This window comes from Schistocerca serialis, unplaced genomic scaffold (assembly GCF_023864345.2).
Source record: "Schistocerca serialis cubense isolate TAMUIC-IGC-003099 unplaced genomic scaffold, iqSchSeri2.2 HiC_scaffold_1402, whole genome shotgun sequence".
NCBI lineage: Eukaryota > Metazoa > Arthropoda > Insecta > Orthoptera > Acrididae > Schistocerca > Schistocerca serialis.
Window position 1 is genome coordinate 2,811,109 of NW_026047628.1, and position 21,818 is coordinate 2,832,926.

At 43.4% G+C, this 21,818-nt stretch overlaps 1 protein-coding gene across 1 annotated transcript in view; it reads right to left on the reverse strand.

Annotated features, from left to right (window-relative positions):
• Positions 1-21,818, reverse strand: part of LOC126442761 (uncharacterized) — a 111,038-nt gene that overhangs the window by 15,868 nt on the left and 73,352 nt on the right. Inside the window, exons 6-7 of the mRNA XM_050090794.1 lie at positions 13,583-13,758; positions 7,343-7,551 (exon numbers count right to left, since the gene is read on the reverse strand). Of these exons, the coding sequence (XP_049946751.1) occupies positions 7,343-7,551; positions 13,583-13,758 (385 nt within the window). The remainder of the gene's footprint in view (positions 1-7,342; positions 7,552-13,582; positions 13,759-21,818) is intronic.

Below are 21,818 nucleotides of genomic sequence, written 5' to 3' on the forward strand. Positions count from 1 at the left end.
GTTATAACGGTTTGGAAATGGGTCTCGGCCTGAAATTAGTCATCGAATGAATGAAAAGTAAAAATTTGCAACTTGGACCGTTTTTCCGTACTACTGATTCATGTGATTGTTCACTAATACTTATCAAAAATTTTGGAGCAAATAATTTTTTTTATGTGATAGAAAATTTAATCTGTTTATGAAATGATTTTATTAAGTTCTAATTTGTGTCATGAGAAATTACCCTTGATTTCCCCATAATTTTTTCTTCGTTTTCCTCCAATAAGTATATGTAATATCTGTAGAGATAAGTAAAAATAAGACCACCTTTTTTTATTACTTTTTCTTCAATAAAAGCATATATTTCTCCAAAAGCCATTTGACCATGCTAAGGAAGATCATGGCAACGATGTTTAGTTGTTGTTTTACTTGAAGATGCTTTACAGGAAAAGTTCAGTTGATAGGTATTATGATAGTATACTTTCAAATCTGGGTAATTTGTTACTTTATTAATTAACACCCTAATGTTTTCATTCTCTTGATCAACTGTAGAAGGAAAATCTTGTTTGGTGGATCAAAATAACGGTAGACTTTTGACCGATATGTTTTAATACATTGTCCACAAAACATACAAGAAGCATTGTTTGCAGCAATATTTACATAGCCTTCAGCAGGGCCGGCCGCGGTGGTCTCGCGGTTCTAGGCGCGCAGTCTGGAACCGTGCGACTGCTACGGTCGCAGGTTCGAATCCTGCCTCGGGCATGGATGTGTGTGATGTCCTTAGGTTAGTTAGGTTTAAGTAATTCTAAGTTCTAGGGGACTGATAACCACAGCAGTTGAGTCCCATAGTGCTCAGAGCCGAGCCTTCAGCAGAGATATGAATGTCAGAGTGGGAAGCAATATTGTCTTAAAGATTTATTCAGACTAGTTTGTCTACCTCAGACGTTTTCGTTTGCTCAGCTATTGTACTGAAGAGGGATAAGAGAAGTTACTGGAATTCGAAGCTGTGAAACAGATGACTGTGCTTCAGTACACTGTATATCCAACCGAGTCCTTGATGAACAAGTTGCTGTTGGATTCTCTGTATTATTTGAGATTTGTCCTTTGGAGAAGCCTTTTCTGTATTTGGCGATTTTGGCAACCGATTTTTTCATTAATCTTCCTGACCTATAACACTATCTATGACACCCCATTTCGAACAGATCAACCGGTAAAACAACATACTTAAATTTTAGGTCCCATTTTTTAACACTGTTTGACACTTTTGCAACGTCTCTTCCGTAAATAATATTAAGTGCACATCTTCAGAATCAATACTGGAAACACAGTTCAATAGCCCTGCCACGATATTTTTTTAAAACACAGCAAATATTTGTATTTCACGCACACGCGTTGTAACCATAATAAGAGTTGCGCTGAACCCAGTCAGTACCACTGAATACCACATACTGGAGCCGACCGAAGGAGGGGGATATCGACGCGCATCGATACCTCGCTCATACTTAAGCGTGCGAATAATGATGTCGCGCTGAAGCTCGTGGCGACATTTTAAATAAATGTGTCTGAGGGACGTTTGGCCTCTACGATTGGTCTGGATGTTTAAAAATAGTACTGAAATAGTTCCTTAAGTATAATGTACAAAAATAAACATTCAGACTGCAAGTAAACTTAAGTTATATTTTTGCGAAATTGAAAGCGTCCTAGAGGTAATTACTGCCGACTGCAACTGTCTGGCAGTATTGATTATTTACTTTTAATGGTATTGTGTAGCATGTTCATAAAAGTCAGCACTTAGCCCAATATTTTTAAGTGCCTCTCGTTCCTGGTACCTGTAAACAGACCGACTGTCCAAGGTAGCACGTATATTGTTGTTGTTGTGGTCTTCAGTCCACAGACTGGTTTGATGCAGCTCTCCATGCAACTCTATCCTGTGCAAGCTTCTTCATCTCCGGGTAACTAACGCAACCTACATTCTTCTGAATCTGCTTACTGTATTCATCCCTTGGTCTCCCCCTACGATTTTTACCTCCCCGAGCTTCCGTGGTTTCCTCTTGATGCCTCAGAACGTGTCTTACCAACCGATCCCTTCTTCTAGTCAAGTTTTGCCACAAATTCCTCTTCTCCCCAATTCTATTCAGTACCTCCTCATTAGTACTCATTCAATCTTCAGCATTTTTCTGTAGCACCACATTTCAAAAGCTATTCTCTTTTGGTCTAAACTATCTATCGTCCATGTTTCAATTCCATACATGGCTAACTTTCAGGAAAGACTTTCTGACACTTAAATCTATACTCGATGTTAACAAATTTCTCTTGTTCCGAAACGCTTTCCTTGCCATTGCCAGTCTACATTTTATATCCTCTCTACGTTGACCATCCTCAGTTACTTTTCTTCCCAAATAGCAAAACTGATCTACTACTTTGTGTCTCATTTCCTAATCTAATTCCCTGAGCTTGACCTGATTTAATTCGACTGTATCATGCCTTCAGAATACATACAAATAGTACTCTGAACTACAAATTTCTTAACTCGGAGTGTAAATAACGTCTGACGGCCCTGGGATTCTGTTCTAAAGAAATCGCAGGGGAAAGTATCTGAAATCCTTTGACAAAATTTGCAACGTTGTTCCGAGACATTTTCCGCGTATTTTGATTGAATGTGGCTTCTCATGGTCACTGTTCAACTGTATTAAGTTGAAAGTTGCCAACAAGTGTTTACTTTCGTTGTCTCGGCAGGACGTACGTAAATTCCAGTATGTGAGTTTCGTAGGGGTTGCAGATTTTCTTGTTCGCTGACATGATCGATTTAGGCAAAACAATACAAAACGGAATGCGTGGATAGGTCACACAGCACACCGCAACCTGTTCCTTGTGAAATAGTAGACGGAACAGTAGAACGAAGGAAAGAAGAAGAGCATTTGGGACGGAACGGCGATTAGAATAGATAATAGAGATAACATCAACCACTTTACCTGCTCAGTGAAAAGTAGAGAAAGTGTGTTTGGCAATTTTTTTTTAACTTTCGCTTATGAATGTGATCCGCTTTTCTAACAGCACTTAATGTTTAACTGATTGACCAGGATAGAAAAGAGTAATTGTGTGATGTAATTGGTTTGCCACTGTAGTCCCAGAGAAGTAAAAACGAACACGTTGAAGCAAGTGAATCAGACCCGTTAAATTTGCACCGGACACTATAAGAGTCCAGTGCATGTAGTGATCAAACGCTCAGCGCTGCGGACACACCACGAACTCTGGAACCGCGCGACCACTACGGTCGCAGGTTCGAATCCTGCTTCGGGCATGGATGTGTGTCATGTCCTTAGGTTAGTTAGGTTTAAGTAGTTCTAAGTTTTAGTGGACTGATGAACGTAGAAGTTAAGTCCCATAGTGCTCAGAGCCATTTGAACCATTTTAAACACCACGAACTGCATGACCGGCTGTGGAATGTTGCTTACTACGCAGCGGCTGGTCACCGCCAGAACCAGTGGCAGTCAGTTTGCCGTGGCGTATGGAGCTCCGTCTGTGGCTGCTACGTTGTTAGCATGCCGCGACAGCGTGTACGTGAACCGTTGGTGCGACTGACGGAGTCTGAGCCATAGCGTGTAGTGGGTCTGTGGGAGGCCAGGTGGACGTACGGCAAAGCAGCGCAACACAGGGGGCGCCAGGTCTCCACAGTGTATCGGTGTTGTCTCCAGTGGTCAGAAGAAAGTGCACGCGCCCATCGACCTGTGTCTGGACAGTGGCGACACACAGATGCAGACCGAGGCCGTCGCATCCTACCAAGTGTCTTATTGGACCACACCATCACTTAATGACAATTTAGGGACCCCTCTGGGCCAGGGGTATCAGTGAGAACCATTCGCAACCGTCTCCACGAAGCAGGGCTACAGTTCCGTATACTGTTAGGGCATCTTCTGCTTGCACCTCAACATCGTTCACCCCGCCTCCACTGGTGACGTGATAGGCGTTTATGAAAGGACGAATAGAAACATGTCGTCTTCTGTGATGAGAGTAGCTTCTGCCTTGGAGCCAATGATGGCCATACACGTTTGTGGCGTCGTGCAGGTGAGCACCAAAATCAGGAGTGTGGACGACAGAGGCACAAAGGGCCTACACCTGGCTTCATGGTGTGGGGAGCAATAGCCTACACTGGCCATACTCCTCTGGTGATCACCGAGAGAACATTGTACACTGCATGGTACATTCAAACCATCATCCAACCCATCACACTACTGTTCATAGACCGTCAAGGTAATGTCCTTTTCCAACAGAACAATGCAAATACAAATGTATCCTATGCCCCCCAATATGTTCTTGAAGATGTACATCAACTATCCCGGAAATAAAAGGCACCGAATCTGTCCCCCACAGAGCATGTTTGGGACTGGATGAAACGTCATCTTACACGATCTGCATGAGTGACATGAACTGTGGCTCAGTTGAGGGACCAGGCAGAAATTGCATGGCAGGCCATTCTGGAACACTACATTCAGCGATTCTATGATCGTCTCCGTCGTGGAATTGCAGCCTGCATTTCTGCAAAAATGGGAAATTTGTGGTTCCTAAGGGACCACACTGCTGAGGTCATCAGTCCCTATGTTTACACACTGCTTAATCGAACTTAAAGTAACTTACACTAAGGACAACATACACACCCATGCCCAAGGGAGGACTCAAACCCGCGACGGGGAGAGCCATGCATACTGTGGCAAGACGCCTCAGACCGTGTGGCTTCCCTGCGTGGCTATTGCTGCAAAAAGCATTCGTCCTTAACAATGTCAAAATAAGATTTGCCCCTGATGGGGCGATGAATTCATCGTGTTCGTTTTTCATTTTCCAGGAGTGTAATATATATTGGGTTTAGTCTTCACAGACCAAATGAGTGGCCCATTCTACGGTTCAGATCTGATCACCATAATCGAAGCAGTTGGAGGGCGGCACACTGCTGGAATGTGGCAGTGACAAAGTCCACGCAGTCAGACGCGTGGCAGAGTGTGGCCCAACACCCCCCCCCCCCCCCCCAGCCCCCACTGCCGCCTCCGCCTGGGCGGCCCGCCCCCCACCAGTCAGCCACACCCACTGTGCGCCCGTCACGGCAAGCTTCGCGCGCGCCCACCGTAGCGTACAGTCCGGCGTCTCGCGCCTGACCATCTCGCTTGCGTGCAGCGCACTAACGGAGACTTGTTCTAACGACTCTGCCACGATTACACGTTCATACTAAATTTTCTCAGTCTCGTTACAGCGCAGGCTATCACTGCTTGTGACAATAATACTAACAGTTTATTATGTCCAGTTAACTATTCACTTACAAATAGAAATATTATTCATTAAAGGAAATTAATAAATGTGAGGAAAATCACGCATAGATCATACACTGAAGAGCCGAAGAAAGTGGTGTAGGCATGAGTATTCTAATACAGAGATATGTAAACAGGCAGAAAACGGTGCTGCGGTGGGCAGCGCCTATATAACACAACAAGTGTCTGGCCCAGTTGTTAGATTGGTTACTACAATGGCCAGTTATTAACATATAAGTGAGTTCGAACGTGGTGTTACAGTCGGCGCATGAGCGACAGGACACAGCATCTCCAAGATAGAGATGAAGTGGGGATTTTCCCGTATGACCATTTTACGAGTGTACTGTGAATATCAGGAATCTGGCAAAACATCAAATCTCCGACATCGCTGCGGCCGGAAAAAAATCCTGCAAGAACGGGACCATTGACGACTGAAGAGAATCGTTCGACGTGACAGAAGTGCAACCGAAATTGCTACGGATTTCAATGCTGGACCATCTGCAAGTGTCAGCGTGCGAAACATTCAATGAAACATCATCAGCATCGGTTTTGGGAGCCGAAGGCCCATTCATGTACCCATGATGACTGCACGACACAAAGATTTATGCCTCACCTGTGTACGTCAACACTGACATTGGACTGTTGATGACTGGGAACATCTTGCCTTGTCGGACGACTCTAGTCTCAAATTTTATCGACCGGATGGACGTGTACGGGTGTGCAGACATCACAACATCATATATCCATGGACACTGCATGTCAGGAGGGGACCTTTCGAGCTGGAGAGGGGCTCTGTAATGGTGTGGGGCGTGTGCAATTGGAATGATATGGGACCCATTATATGTCTAGATACGACTCTGACAGGTGACTCGTATGTAAGCACCCGGTCTCTCCACCTGCATCCATTCATGTCCATTGTGAATTTCGACGGACTTGGGCCATTCTAGGACAATACAACGCCCCACATGTCCAGAATTGCTACAGAGTGGCTCCAGGAACACTCTTCTCAGTTTAAACACCTCTGCTGGCCATCAAACGCCCCAGATATGAACATTTTTTATCATACGCGGGCTGCCTTGCAACATGCTATTCAGAAATGATCTCCAGAGGCTTGTACTCATGGATTTATGGATTCATGGTGTCAGTTCCCTCCAGCACTACATGAGACACTAGTTGAGTCCATGCCACATCAACTTGCTATACATGATATTAGGCAGGTGTACCAGTTTCTTTGGTTCTTCACTCTATATGAAAAGTATAGGACACTACACTAATTACCATGTTAACAAAAAAATTATTTCTGCTGCAGCTCTAATGTTACAGAAATCAATCGTCGTTTTTAAAATGAGCCCTATATAGCGTGTGAAAAGCTACATGTACAAAAATTTTGAGTGTTTAGAGGAGATAAAAAAACTTATTTTTATGTGACACAAATACCACAGATGTACCGTTTCCCCCCGTAGCGGACCATGAAGGTTTTGACGCTAGTGATGTTTCGAGACGCTGTTCAAACTGCCCTCCGATGGATACTGCCTTACAGGTTTCGCTGACCTCCTTGTGAGGGAGACAAGGTGTTCGGTCTACCGACAGTGCCAGGCACTCCAGGTGAGATGGTTCACCGTTAGTCTGAGGCAGCAGCCGTTATCCCTGAAACACCCTCTTGTTTTGAGAGTGTTAGACAATCTTTAGCACCCAGCGTCCGGTTGAGCGTTAATGTAAGCCGAAGACATTTTCAGCAACATCTCTAAAACAACATTCATCACGTGGAAGTTTCAACGTCATCTCTGAACATCACTAGCGTCGAAACCTTCGCTGACCTCTAGAAGCGAAACGGTGCACCTGTGACATCACTATCAAATAAAAAATATTCCTTTTTTTTCTCCTCTAAAATATGTTGAATGTTGCATTAATAGGTCTTTTTGCATCCTGTATAATAAAGAAAGCAATAATACATCGAAATCAAGTAGTTGGATTGTAACAGATGCAGATGCAGTGTTGCCAACCGACACAGTGGTCAGTTGTCAGTGCCTAACTATGAAGTGGATGAGTCCCAGTGTTGAACTTACCCACAGTCTTGGGATCATCTGCGAAGCGTTGCTTGAAGCTCCATCCTGTTCTAAACCACTCGGTATAATAGAAGGCATACAGTGCATCGGCGAGGCCGAACATTTGTGACGCCTCTGGCTGCCGCTCCTCGCATGGAGCACTGAAGTCCTCTCGAAAAAAAATGAACTTTGGCTGATGGTCGAGCAGTATATCATTCCACAGCGGCCGCCTGTAACACAGAAGCTTTGTAGTTAAAAGTAAAAACCATCCACGCATGGCGTATGAGAAAAATTTAAAAGTAACTAAAATGGTTTTCCTCTCGGCAATGTATTACAAACTTCCTGGAAGATCAAAAGCATATGCCGGGCTGGGACTCGGATCCGGAACCTTTGCATTTTTTAAAGGAAGAAGAGGGACACAGCAAACAGTCACAACCCCATTGGGTTTCCACTATTCTCGCTCATCCAGGTTTCAGCTACAAATAGCCATTTCCAGTGCATTTGAATGAGATACTGATTTTTAACTATTTCCTGCAGAACACTCACTCTGTTCAGTGGTGATATATCGATTGAAATGGTTTCAGATGTAAATTAGAGACATTAAACAGCAGAACTGCAACAATTGATCCAGAATACATTTTATCTTTCAATTAGAATTTCACACGCATTTCAAGAAACTCAACATGTGGTATTCATGTGAATGATAGGAATGATTTGTCCATATTTATTATAAATGAAGGTAACTTTGTCGAGATTTGTGTTAACTGCACTTTATGCACAATGTCATTAAGGTATGATATACAAGACACATTGAGTTAACCATGCACGTATCAAGACCTCCCCCTGCCCTGACACCCTACTGCATCTTTACCTCTGCCTGTATCTCATCTCCTACCTTCCAACCATCACAAAAGCTCTCCAGCATGCCTTGTCGGAATAACGCTCCTACATGAACTGTAGAGTAATGGCATGGAGAACTGCTTTGTGAATTAATTTTCTCTCTGTAGCAGAGTGTGCAGCCATTTCTAATATCTGGGGTCGAGTCCCCATCAGGCACACTGTTCAAAATCTGCCAGGCAGTTCCGTATCTGGATTAACTCATGTGATAGCTACTATAGCTCTGCTTATCAAGACTAGTAGGGCAGCTGAAAGCAGAATTCTCAGAGAAAGACGATGTCTATCGAGAAGCATGTATGTACCGTCAAGCTGTTCAACTTATTCAATCCCTTGCAGCTAATCCAGCGGTTGGGGGCAGCATGTTATGATGACTTAAGGTATTTCAAGTCCGTTTTAGCAACTACTAAAAATATGTGTTTATTCCACAGCACGCCTTTCGTTTCACTCATTTAAACCATTATAATTGGTTGCATTTCCATAAGGTTTCTGCTTACTTCCGGAAGTGTGGACTGCGAGCACATTTGTCACGTATTCCAGCATTTCACACTGGAATTTTTGGCCTATTTTCACCTTGACGTGCAAGGATACACGTTTACTGACATAAAATATAATGAAATAACACACCACTGTTCCACACAAATGTTTCTTTATCTGATTTTGAACCATTCGCTGGAACGCCTCTTGTTTGACAGTGCAGGTTATCATATGGCAAATTTTGGCCGTAAGATGTGGTCGTTCTGTAAATCGATTCTACGCATATGTGTCAGGTACATCACATGCTGAGAATGGAAGGCTGAAAATCGATCTTGGTGCAGTAAAATGAAGAGCATTTAATTGCAATGATAGAAAATTTTTTTCCTAGTGAATCTACGACTACATTCCCCATAGGCGTATCAACGATGGAAACTTTGCATACTGCCACATGAAATGCAGAACATGTCGCACTCCTTGTTGAGTTGTCTCTGGATATCACTGTTACTTGAGACCACCATTCTCAATTAAGGAATGAAGATGCAAACTCCGTTTCTTCTGGGTCCCAAGGGCACCCATATTGAGGGCAAAGGGCGGGTAGCGGAAGGCTCTCAGGAAGAGGAAAAAGTATTGTGTAGTGAGGTGTGTTTCTTTGAAGAAAATGTATTTTACTATCCAGTATTGCGTAGGTTTTTAACTGGGTCGGAACTAGAAAACTTTTATGGCTAATTATAAGTCGCCATTCATCTTTCAGAATACCTGTATTAAAAATACTTCATCCCCCTCCCAGTTCGCCCCACCTGACAAACTACCCCTTGGGCGCTCTTGCTGTGTCCCCAGTTATACCGGAAAGCAATCCTTTCCAAGTCGTGTGATGTCATCGGGCTAAGGCTCACAAATCATTTCTATATAATGTATTGCAGTTCTGCTTGGACATATGGGATAGCATCAACTCACTTACAAGCTGGGTACTCATAACCCATGCCTTGGTGATATTCATCTTTCGCTCGCCACAGATGGAGAAACTAGGTGAATAATGACAATGATCTGAATAATCATTATAAGGAGGTTTGGAGGGGGGGGGGGAGTGAATTTCGGGAAGGAGATACCTGTAACATAATGTAATAGGTTCTTTCCGTAAAGTAACCAAACAGTGCATGTAACTATAGGATGGAGGTGAGCATTAATTTGCACTAAAACAAAATGCAAGGAAAACCCTCGAAACTCACAATTTGCCAGTTCGCCAGTCAACTACATACCAGTAACGATACAATATTCACTACTGCAATGTATGTGTACTGGCACACAAGGTGGTAAGCCAACAGAGGATACAATAACGACTCGCCTCAGGGAATTGCAGTGTCCAGAAGATGTGTACGAATGCGTAGCACACTATTTACATGGAAGACTATCGTCGTCAGTGAGTGTACAAAGGCTGTCCCCAGGGGTCTGTGAGTGGTCCATAGTTTTGGCTTCTAGCACTGGAGACATTGCTACAGAGGTCATGCAACTGCAGTAATTAAGTGCACTGGTGGAACTTAGAGGTGACCAACTGTAACGTGCACTACAGAAGATACGCGAAATGATGGTCTGTGTTGAAGAAGATGGACACTATAAAAGCTCCACCACTGCCATTGCAGCTCTGTGCCTCTTGAGTCATCTCCGATTTTCGACTTTATACTGACATCTAACCGACAGTAAACACACTAACTTATGTGACTTCCTCAGCTCTTGCACCTGCACTCTCCTAATGTTTCTTCGCCAATAATCTGCCACCCTTCGTCATCTTCACTATTGTTTTACAACACACGAGCTTACATTTTGCAGTTTCTTTACCGCTGCTACCGTCAAATACTCCAGCGCTTTCACTGCCACCTACACAATCGTCGACTCAATAGCCAGCAACGTCGCTAGCTCTGTCACCAGTACCATCATCAGTCCCAGAGCCGTGACAGGCCCAATCTCCAGCAAAACTGCCAGTGCCTGGAGTTCGAACCTTAACCACCACCACTGTTCTGACATTACCACCGTCATAAAATTGACGTCCTTATCTAAACCTAACTAGCACCACCTATTACCCCACAGATCTCTTGTATACAGCCATAAGACCACACCAACAAAGTAGAGCAGATGAGCCCTCACCATCCGTTCCAAACAAAACCAAATCACAAAAGACTTCACTAAATTCATGGACATGAAAACAATAATTCCCCTCAACTATCCTCTTCCAGTACACACATCTCCACTTTTCAGTTCAACTTCCTAAACATTCATACCTTCATGCTCATTGTCCAGCAGAATATCCATGCTTTCACCCCACTACACTATCTGGATGTCCACATAACCTGCAGTAAACCAATAACCCACACTCAATATCGTATCCATGACCAGTGTGGAGTAGTGAACCAAAAATCCCCACAGAATAACCTGTTGTGAAGTAGCTACAGGGTTCCATAAAATCGTCCCCAATTGGCTACGAATCATGTTCAATCACTCTGCTGAACACTTTATCCTCACCATGTATTTTACCACCCTAACAGTCTCTGGTCCTACTGCATGTATCTGTCTGAGTCGTTCTATGCCATGTAATTTCTTTGTTCACTCTGACCAATCGTTCTCCACTTATACTTTTGTAGGTACAACCCTAACAGTCACCAGTCCCACTGTGTGTATTTGACTGAGTCTTTCTATACCATGTAATTTGTTTGCTCACACTGCCCAATCCTTCTCCATCTACACTATTTTAGCTGACCTGTGTTTCCACATCAATTTCCATGATGACCTTCTTTGTGGGTATCAGTTGATCATGCTCCTTTCAGAAGACCTAGTCCACTTCCTCGACATGCCCATCTCCAAAGTGACTCCTCTGCCAATCTTCTCAGACGCATAACTGCACAGGTCTTTCATCAAATTCGAAGCAATCATCACTCAGTCCAACTGTCCATCCTAATCCAAATTTTTCACCTTCATAGGAATCCCACATAGCCACCTAACAGCGCCGCATGATCTGGGATGCAGACTGGGAGCCTACTCAAACCCACATTGGAAGGGATTTTTTCATCCTGCACACTACCAACATATCTCCAACACGCCTTGCATGGACCCATATATCCACCGCTCGAGGGAGAATTCCATTGCCCTCTCGCTTGCTACTTCTCATATTTAAGCTCTATGTTATCAACAGATTCAAACACATCAGTCATAGCAAAAAATATAAAAACTATGGCTATACCCTCACTTCCTTCTGCTAACATCATCCCGTTTTAGTTTAATAATCATCGCAGCTAACGCTTTCCTATTGTATATTAAGATCAGCATGACCTGTTGCCTGTTTTCCCCGCCGAATTCATGCCAGTCTCTGGGCTAGAGGTGCTGCTACACCGTATTAGCGTTATTTCTCCAGGAGGTGACTATCTGTTTGAGTCGTCTGTGGCGAGAACATGCTCAATTTTCGTGTCAGGTACTACAGGTTTCCCAACCATCATTGTTTCCAGAAATTATGAAAATTTTGGAAGTGTGTACAAGTATTGGTACTTTCTCTAATCAAAGCTCTAACACTACTCGTTGTGTTGGTTTGCTTCATTCGTCTGATGCGTAATATGGGGCATACTTGAAGACAAAACACGAACCAAGAAAACGAAGGCCCAATGGAATCACATTTTTTACTTCATCCGTAACTAAATGACCCCAGTAGTTTCTACAACAGTAGGGAATACGTCGTTGGGAAAAAAAATGTAGTATATATCGATGAGCCACTACATTATGACCACCTGCTTAATTGCTTGTTGGGCCACCTTTGTGATGCAATACATCGCCGATTCTGTGTATCATCGATTCGTTGGTAGATTTGTGGAGCTAAAATAACGGACTGCTGACTTATGTCCGCAGTGATAGCGAACCAGATGGGAACTATTAGATTTACATCAGGCGCCTTTGGTGGCCAAGGCATTAACGTAATTTCGCTAGATGTCCCTCGATCCACATTAGCACGATTTGGGCTTCAAGACACGGACAGTTGTACTACTGGAAGACGATATCGTCATCAGGGAAGACCACAAGCATGAAGGGGTGCAGGTGGTCTCCAACTGACATGGTGCTTTCGATTACTACCACAGGTCTCATGCAGCAGAATGTCTGCCGTGGCATAATACTGCGGCCACTGCTTCCGTGGCGTGGTGCATGCTTCGAGTAGCCTCTCGCCTGGATGACAGCATTTGTGGAGAAGGCCATCGACCTGCTGGGGCAAAGACATGATTCATCCATCGAGCCGACACGTTTCCAGTGGTACACAGTCAAATCTCGATGTTCCCAAGCCCACTACAATCGTCATTGATGATGTCGTTGGGCCAACATGTGGACACGCAGGGGTTGTCTGCTGCAGAGCCCCTTGTTCAGTAATGTGCGCTGAATGGTGTTCTCTGAAGCACTGCCATTGTGCCCTTCCGCCAGAGTTGCCACAGATCGCCATCCATCCTACTTTACAGAGCAGACAAACCTCCAGACCCCACGTTCTGTGAAGAGTCGTAGACGTCCAACCACTTAGCGCCTACTGGTAGTTTCACTGCCCTTGTACCACTTTCCGTAGATTTTCACAACAGTAACACGTGAAAATTCGACCAGCTCACCGCTTTTGAGACACTCGTTCACAGGCTTAATAATAATATACCTTTCAGCAAAGTCGCTTATCTCAGTGGATTTCTCCATTAATAGCATCTATCGCTGCGGTAATCCCCCGTCCATCTTTATTTGGATTACATGCTTTTCTTACTTCGTTAAGTCGCCGCAACGCATTCAGCCTTGCGGTTGGCAGTGGTCATGATGTTCTGACTGATTAGTGAACTTTAACAAATCATAGTGAGTTCGACAAAGGTCTGAATGTACACTGGTTTATACCTGAGTATAAAATACCCAGTCCTGTTCTTGTCGTCTTCTACTTCGTAGTGCGCTATCTGGTCTCTGACGGATTGCACGTCGTTTAGCCAGCTGCTTAATTTCGTGTGCAGCATGTCTTGCACACGTTCCATGTTCTTAATCCACCCATGGAGTCGCTGGTCAGTCGTGTTGTTACCCTGAGACACACAGAGAATAGTTCAAATTAGTAGAAAGTATTATCTACACCTATATTTACCACTACTACATCACATTCAAATTATTGCCGGCGCGTCAGTGTTGTACATTCATTCTTGTAAACGCATTAAAACATTAATTGGTTGGAGGTGTCCAGCGATGTACACACAAGTCTCAATCTATGACATCAGGTAAGGAAGGTACAAATATTTCACCATAGTTAACAGTACAGACGTCTGAATGTATGGATGCATGCTGTCGTGGCAGTGTGCCTGACCGAAATATTCCAGTCCTGCTACACGAAGAACCACGTGACACCGCTGGCAGTCCAAGGAGATTTTATTCAAACTTTTGAAAGGTTTTTCGAAAAGAGAATCGTCAGATCGTTGACTGTTGGGTGAAAATCTTACTCGTTAGCAATGAGGTGCGAAACATGGACACATTTAGCGACCTTTTAAATGCATAACGATGGGTAGCAACCGAATCATATCAGAAAAATTATCCGAATTAGTTGCGGATACATGAAATTTCAGTTTGTCTCAAATATTTACAGCATTTCTCTGTTGTCACACTGTTCGCTTTTTCTGAAAATTTCCATTTGTTGCTCGTCATCTGGCACGAGATCGTCTATCTTTGAACATGTCACAAAACTTGCAGACTGCAATGAATGTTGAAGTTTATGGATCCTATCAGCTTCAGAAAGTGAAAAATTACTCCGTCGCACTTATTCTCGTTTACGATAACAGAAAAGGAAAATAGGAGAAGATATCTCGAAATACATCCGTTCTGTATAAATAGCATGCAGTGGATTGTTGGTTTATCTACAGTAGGAGCGTAGTTAAATGCAGAGGCGAGAGCGGATATGTGGGAAGAGTACATTAAAGGCCCTTGTGAGGGGGATGAATTGCCTGGTGATGTGACAGAAGAATACAATGGACTGAATACCGAAGAAACAGAAGAATTAAAATTAGAGTCACGCTTTAAAAGAGTTTTGGGAAACTTAAGATCAAATAAAGTGAAATAAATAGATAGAGTTCCATAGGAATATCTAAAATCACTGACGGAAGCGGTAACCAAACAACTATCAGAATTAGTGTGTAGTAGTTGGGGTGGGTTGTTTGGGGAAGGAGACCAGACAGCGAGGTCGTCGGTCTCATCGGATTAGGGAAGGACGGGGAAGGAAGTCGGCCGCGCCCTTTCAAAGGAACCATCCCGGCATTTGCCTGGAGCGATTTAGGGAAATCACGGAAAACCTAAATCAGGATGGCCGGACGCGGGATTGAACCGTCGTCCTCCCGAATGCGGTGTGTAGTACCTACGAAAGTGGAGACAAACCACCAGACTGTAAAATATCAATGATGCAATTCCGAAGATAGAAAGAGCAGACAACTGCAAGAAACATTAAAATATCAGCTTAATGACGTATGCATACAAGTTGCTAACAGGAATGGTATATGGAAGAATGCAAAGAAATGAGGATCTACTAATGAAGGTCAGTTTGGCTTGATGAAAGGTAAAGACACCAGAGCAGCATTCCTAATGTGTGCTTGGTAATAGAAGCAATCTTGAAAAAAAAAATGATGCGTTCATAGGATTGGCCACCTGTAAAAAGCATTTGACAGTCTAAAATTATGCAAGAAGTTCGAAATTCTAACAAAACTACGAGTAAGCAGTAGGGAAAGATGGGCAACATATGAAGGGCTTATTTCAATATTGGTACAAGTCCATCACCTCCACTTTTCTGCCTATAATGTTTCTGACAAACAGAAAGAAAGGTTCATCTCTATCAAGAAGCGATATGCTTGAATACTTCTGGTATCTCAACTGCAGATTTTTCATCGCTCATTTAACTTTAGGACTGTATCGCAGTATGAACAAAAATGGACTTGTACCACTATTGAAATAAGCCCTTCCTATAATACGAACAATAAGACCAAGGAACTGGAAGGGAGAACGAAGTAAATGGGAGTAAGAGAGGCGTGGAGCCTTTCTCTCGTACTGTTCAATCTACACATAGAAGCAATAACGAAACTAAAAGAAAGATTCAAGTGTGGAATTAAAAGTCAGGGTGAAAGCATATCATTGTTACGATTCGCTAACGATATTCTTATACTTAGTGAAGGTGAAGAAGAAGAAGAAGAGTTTCAAGATCTGTTGAATGGAATGAACAATCTAATTAGCACAGAATATGGATTGAGAGAAAATCGACAAAAGACGAAAGTAATGAGAAGTAGCGGAAATGATAATAGTGAGAAAATTAAGATCAGATTTGGAGATCACAAGGCAGACGAAGTTAAGGAATTCTGCTACCTGGGAAGCAAAATAACACATGATAGACAAAGCAAGGAACATAAAAAGGAGACTAGCACAGACCCGAAGGAGGCATTCCTAGCCAAAAGTACCAGTATCAAACATTGGCCTTAATTTGAGGAAGAAATTTCTGAGAGTGAGCATTTGGAGCATAGCACTCTGTGGTCGTGAATCGTGACCAGTAGGAAAAATGGAACAGAAGAGAATTCGAGGTGATGTGATACAGAAGAATGTTGACATTTAGTTGCATCGATAAAATCAGGAGTGAAGAGGTTCTCCACAGACTCAGAGAAGGAGAGACGAAATGCTGCAGGTGCCTGTGGCTGATTTTTCTATAAAATTTGAGATTAGTCTTCTAATTTAGGTAATGATACTGATCGGTGAATGGACTGAGAATGTTTCATCGAAGATCTTGGATCACTGTGACTGTTAATAAGGTACCCTATGCAACCTCATTTCCTTTCTTCAGCATGGCGAAGGACTCACTGGTTTCTGAATGGTTCCTGTGTGTGTGGGAAGAGACAGTATGTTGGAATTGAGACAGGGTGGACAGAAAATGCCGCGGAAAACGAGACTCTGTTGAGAATGGAGACGAGAGGGGCGGGTACTGATTATGCGGAAAAGCGCTGCCAGGGTTTCCGAAGGGGCTGCGAACCATTGTCCAGCTTTACAGCCTCACGCAGGGTGGTGGCAGCCTAGGGGTGGAGAGTGGCCGCGCCACGAGCTGTAGGCGGCGCCTGCTGCCTAATATCCCGTGGACAGTGTCTGCAGACAGCCGTCAGCCACTGTAGAAAACACGGTCTACACAAAAAGTAATGGGCTGTGTGATTCGTGAGTGATCGCGATGCATCGTTTTGGTGGGATTCTGTATGCTGGAAGAAACCTCGCAATTGGGCTGCAGTGTTTTCGTATATTCTCCGTTGGCGATTTGCACAGTTTGGGGCGAAAAGATGGCAGAGCATAGGAGAGAGCCAAAATAATTCATACGTGGGGCTGTGAGGTGGAGTAGTGTTCATTGTCTCGCAGCTGAAACGAGGTGCAGAGCACAGCATTAGAGTCGTAGCAGCGTGCTCTTGCCTTCCCCTGAGAACTATTTGCACCGCCGCAGCGTCCATCATGCCCATCGAAAATACGGTGAGGGGTTATCAGCAACACTGTCGTGTTAGGTCGTCCTCATTTCGCACTCGTAGAATGCTATACGATAGCCTGCCTCAGGTAGAACTTTCATGTGTTCTATGTGTGAGCCATTCAAACAGTCTCCGAGATTTCAGTCACTATTTCCCATCAGAAAATTGCGAATTCTGAAACAGAGTTTCAGACCATCACTTGAAGTTAGCAGGGAGCTATTATATCAGGCAGTCGAGTAACCCTCCAATCCATTATAATCACTAATTACAATTTTCATTCAGATACCATTTGTCAACTACTTGACTTCCTCTTTTTCAAGAGCTGTGATGGTGTATGTCTTAATGAATAAATTTGTGTTTAAATAATACATTCTTTTTATCAGACATCTTTCTGTCACATTAAGTTGCTGTGTAAATCCTCCACTTTAGTATCTATATGTAGGGTCTAAGATCACGTTATCCATTAGACATTGTACACCTTAAATTCGTAGGATAGGTCTTACAGGAGTGGACTCCCCACAACTACATTTATGGAAGAGGAAATGTTTCCCACGAAGAGGGGACTTCGCAAAGAAATATGTAGAAGCACTAACAAGAAGAACGAACAGGATGATAGAACATGAGTTAAGACTTCAGGAAAGAACTTACGTGGTACTAGAGAGAGCTATACTGAGTAAAAACTATATGGGTACATAGTGATTGGAATATACCAAACAAATAATTGAGGGTGTAGAATGTAAGTGCTATTCTGAGATGAAGAGGTTGGTACAGGAGAGGAATTCGTGGTGCGTCGCATCAGACACAAAGAACTCCATAACATCATTAATGTAAAGAAAATCTCTAGCGATGTCTTTTCTAATTATACCACAAGAGAACTGTAGATATTTCTCGGTAGTAACAGTACAACGTTTCAATATATGAATGCATGCTCTCAGGGAAATATGTCAGACTGAAATGTTCTCGGGCTACCACCAACGTCAAGCTCCCTCAGGTAGAGCCACATGTTCTGGCTGAGAGCCGCGCGGGGTAGCCGCCAGGTCTAGGTGCTTTGCCACAGTTCGCGCCGCTCCCCCCGTTGGAGGTTCGAGTCCTCCCTCGAGCAAAAGTGTGTGTGATATCCATAGCATAAGTTAGTTTAAGTTAGATTAAGTAGTGTGTAAGTCTAGGGACCGATGACCTCAGCAATTTGGTCCCATAGGAACTTACCACAAATTTCCAAATTTCTGAGTTGAGACTCTGAGAAGTTTTATTCAAACTTTTTAGTGATTTTGGAAAAAACATACACAGATCATTGTCTATTCCACTGAAATCTCACTCGTTACCCATGCTGTGAGGCAGTTGGATACATGTTGCGACAATTTAAAAACGTAATAATGGGTAACAGCTGCTCCATATCAGAAAACTTATCTGAATTACTTGCAGACATATGAAATGTGAGTTTGATTCAAAATTTGATAGCAGATTTCTGTTGTCTCACTGCTCACTTTCGCCAAAGATTCTCGTCGTTTGGCATGATGTCGTCTACATCTGAACATGTCTCGATATTTGGAGGTTTGAATTAATGTAGCACAGTTCATTGCTCTTATTAGTCCCATACCAGAAAAAAATGACTGTCCCTGTCGCTCTAGCTGATGTTAAAAGATACGTGAGATCAGTGAAGTATCTCGAAATATCTCCATTGGTTGTGAAGAGAATGCTGTGGAATGATTTTTATATACAATGGGAGCACCCATTGCATTGTTCTGGACGGCAAGAGAGAGGAATGCTCTTGTGATTTATGCAGTGTGTTTGAAACCTTGAAGGTCAAATTGAAACAGGCGATAGTGGGTCCGCAACCGATTATATTGAGGTACCAGTGGTCGAAAACGCATGTTTACTGTTTAGTGCACACATACAGCACATATTGCATAACAACAATGTAGCTCTTAGTAACTGCTCAAGACGACGACTTCCAGTCTCAATGCATATATTGCAATGGTGCATGCAGTTGTGCTGCACTCTTGCAAAGATCCCTGGTGTCTGTTGTACAGTGGAACAGCCAGCAGGAGATTAACAGCGTGCACCACTGACCACCAAACAGAGAAACTGTTCACAACTTTGCTCATAGCACATTCGTCGCGTGGTAACCACATGTATCACACATACCCATTAATTGTGCTGCACACACACCACTATCCATAGTTACAGCCTGTGATGTATTCATGCTGAGGAGTGTTAGTGTTGTCTATGATACATAGTCAAAGATGGAACATTACTTGTCATGATTGTTGGGCACGTGCATTTAATGTATAGTGCAGCAGGATGAAGCCCCTGTGCTGCATCATGAATTGGCAGGAGTCATCCTAATTGGATTAAGTTCACCACTGTGGGTGAAAACTCGAGAGAGATGGTGTCATTCACACCACAGAGAGCCAGCCGAGGTTCCTGCCAAAGATATTTCTGAACATTAGACGTTGAGGAGATGGTGTTGGATCAAGTGGCCGACCACCATTCATTAAGCACTGGTCACCTTGTCTTTGGAGGGCACTGGCGGAACAAGTATTACGCCTACGTCATGAGGAATGTGTACAAGCACTGGGACCAACAGATTTTGAACTTTCCTTCGGTTCTGTCAGTGGATTATCCACAGTAGTGCAGCAGAGCCAAATTTTACACTGTTTGTGTTGTTCAGAGATGAGACCTCATTTACCTATGGCGGTGTCTTCAACAGCTGCAACAGACATGTTTGATGTGAGGACAATGCCCATGCCTCTCACTTCAGTGATCACTGGCAACTTTTGCATGGGGAAGCCAGGGGATCTTGCAGCATTAGTTTCCCCCTTCCCATTCTGTTCCAGCTTCTGGCTTCACTGGCAAGGTTCACCCAAACGTCAGAATTCAACATCGAGTGTACAAAAAACCTCATTTATGGGAATTCGGCGTTGTTCTCAGATCACCTGGCAGAGTGCACTGTATTATTAGCAGCAGTTCAGGCACGCATCAGCGCCACCAAAATCAGCTATGGTTCCATGAATGCAGCAATCCTGCAGTAGATCAGACAGTGTCAGGTTTCTTCACTGCACGACGCCTGCCGCCGCGAAGCAGCCTCCTACGCCGCCTCCTTAACGGATGCCTCCACTCCACCCACAGTCGTCTCACCGATGGAAGTCTCTGCCCACCCACCTACCACGCCGCTACCGCCAACGCTGGAGGTCGCCTCTCCCGTAGACATAGACGCCGTCACCGTCTGCAGCACCCTTTGCTCTCGGATGTGCCTTGCACCTTGTTTCGCAGGGCAGTTTCCCTGGCGCACGCAAGACACAACGGCAGGATGCTGGTTGATCTGCTCTGCCCCCAGTCAAGCAACCAGCCTCATCACTAACCACGGCGCAGGCCTCTTCCAACACCTTCCAAGTTTGGCGGGGAGGTGTGCGGTATCAGCCGATATCCGATCAGCCGCATTTTCAAATACGCGCGCCGTCCGTTATGCCGCCCTGTTTCCTGTAGCTGTCACCGTGGCACGACGGCGCTGCCTGCCGCGAACAATTACGCCGCTGCCAATGAGATGCAAGCGTCCCCTCTGCGGAGCTCCAGCCATGGGCATACTTAACCCATTAAGTGCCAGTGTCCTATTTTGAGGACAGACCACATATTTATTTATAAATAAATTTATTAATTTGCAACTATTACTGTTCTACATCATTTGTTGATGCTTTTTATAACAAATGTGTAATTACAGGAAATTAAAAGCAATAACTCCTACCATTAATTGATTATTGAATACTAAGGCACACTTTTCGTTATTACAGGTATTTACTTTATCGATAATTTAGTAATATTTGAAATATGTGGCAAAGATCTTTTTGTGATTATTTACAGTCAACAATGTGTCTTTTAAACTACTTGCATTGTCAGCTTAATTGGAGTTATATTCATTGTTTCCCATTGTTATAAAATTTGGTGTACACGAAATAGGACACTGGGACTTGGTGTTATCATTTCAGCTATTTGTATTGCTGCACGTTCGAATATGAAGCTCTGCTACTGCTGATGTATTTTCTTTTTAGAACGTGGTAATTTTACCAGATTTTGTTGCTGAGGTAAGTAACGACCCCTCTTATTATATATTGCAGGATATGAAGTTACTCTGAAATTTGCAGCATATTATGTAAGTATATTTATGAATATGTTACCCATTAGTAAATAATACAGTTCCAGATAGACAGAGGTATTTACACATTCCATTTTGTGCTAATGTATTATTCTTTCATTTCACTTCATTTTATTACATTCTATTTCATTTCATTTTATATAGATTATACTGATCAAGAGTAGTCCTAAACATGCTGGACTGCATTGAAAAACCCGAGAATCATTGTGCCTACTTTGACAATTTCTTCACTAGTAGAGATCTTCTGATTCATCGGAGAAATTTGGGTTTTCGAGCAACTGGGACTGTCAGAGAGAATCGAGTCGGTGACTGTCCACTACTGAGCTGCAACGAACTGAAAAAGACAGTTCGAGGAAACTACGACTACCAGTTCGACAGGAATGGTGAAGTCTTATTTGTTCGATGGCACGACAACAGATGCGTTACAATTGGTACAAATTTTGACAAAGTTGAACCTTTGGGAGCAGCTATGCAG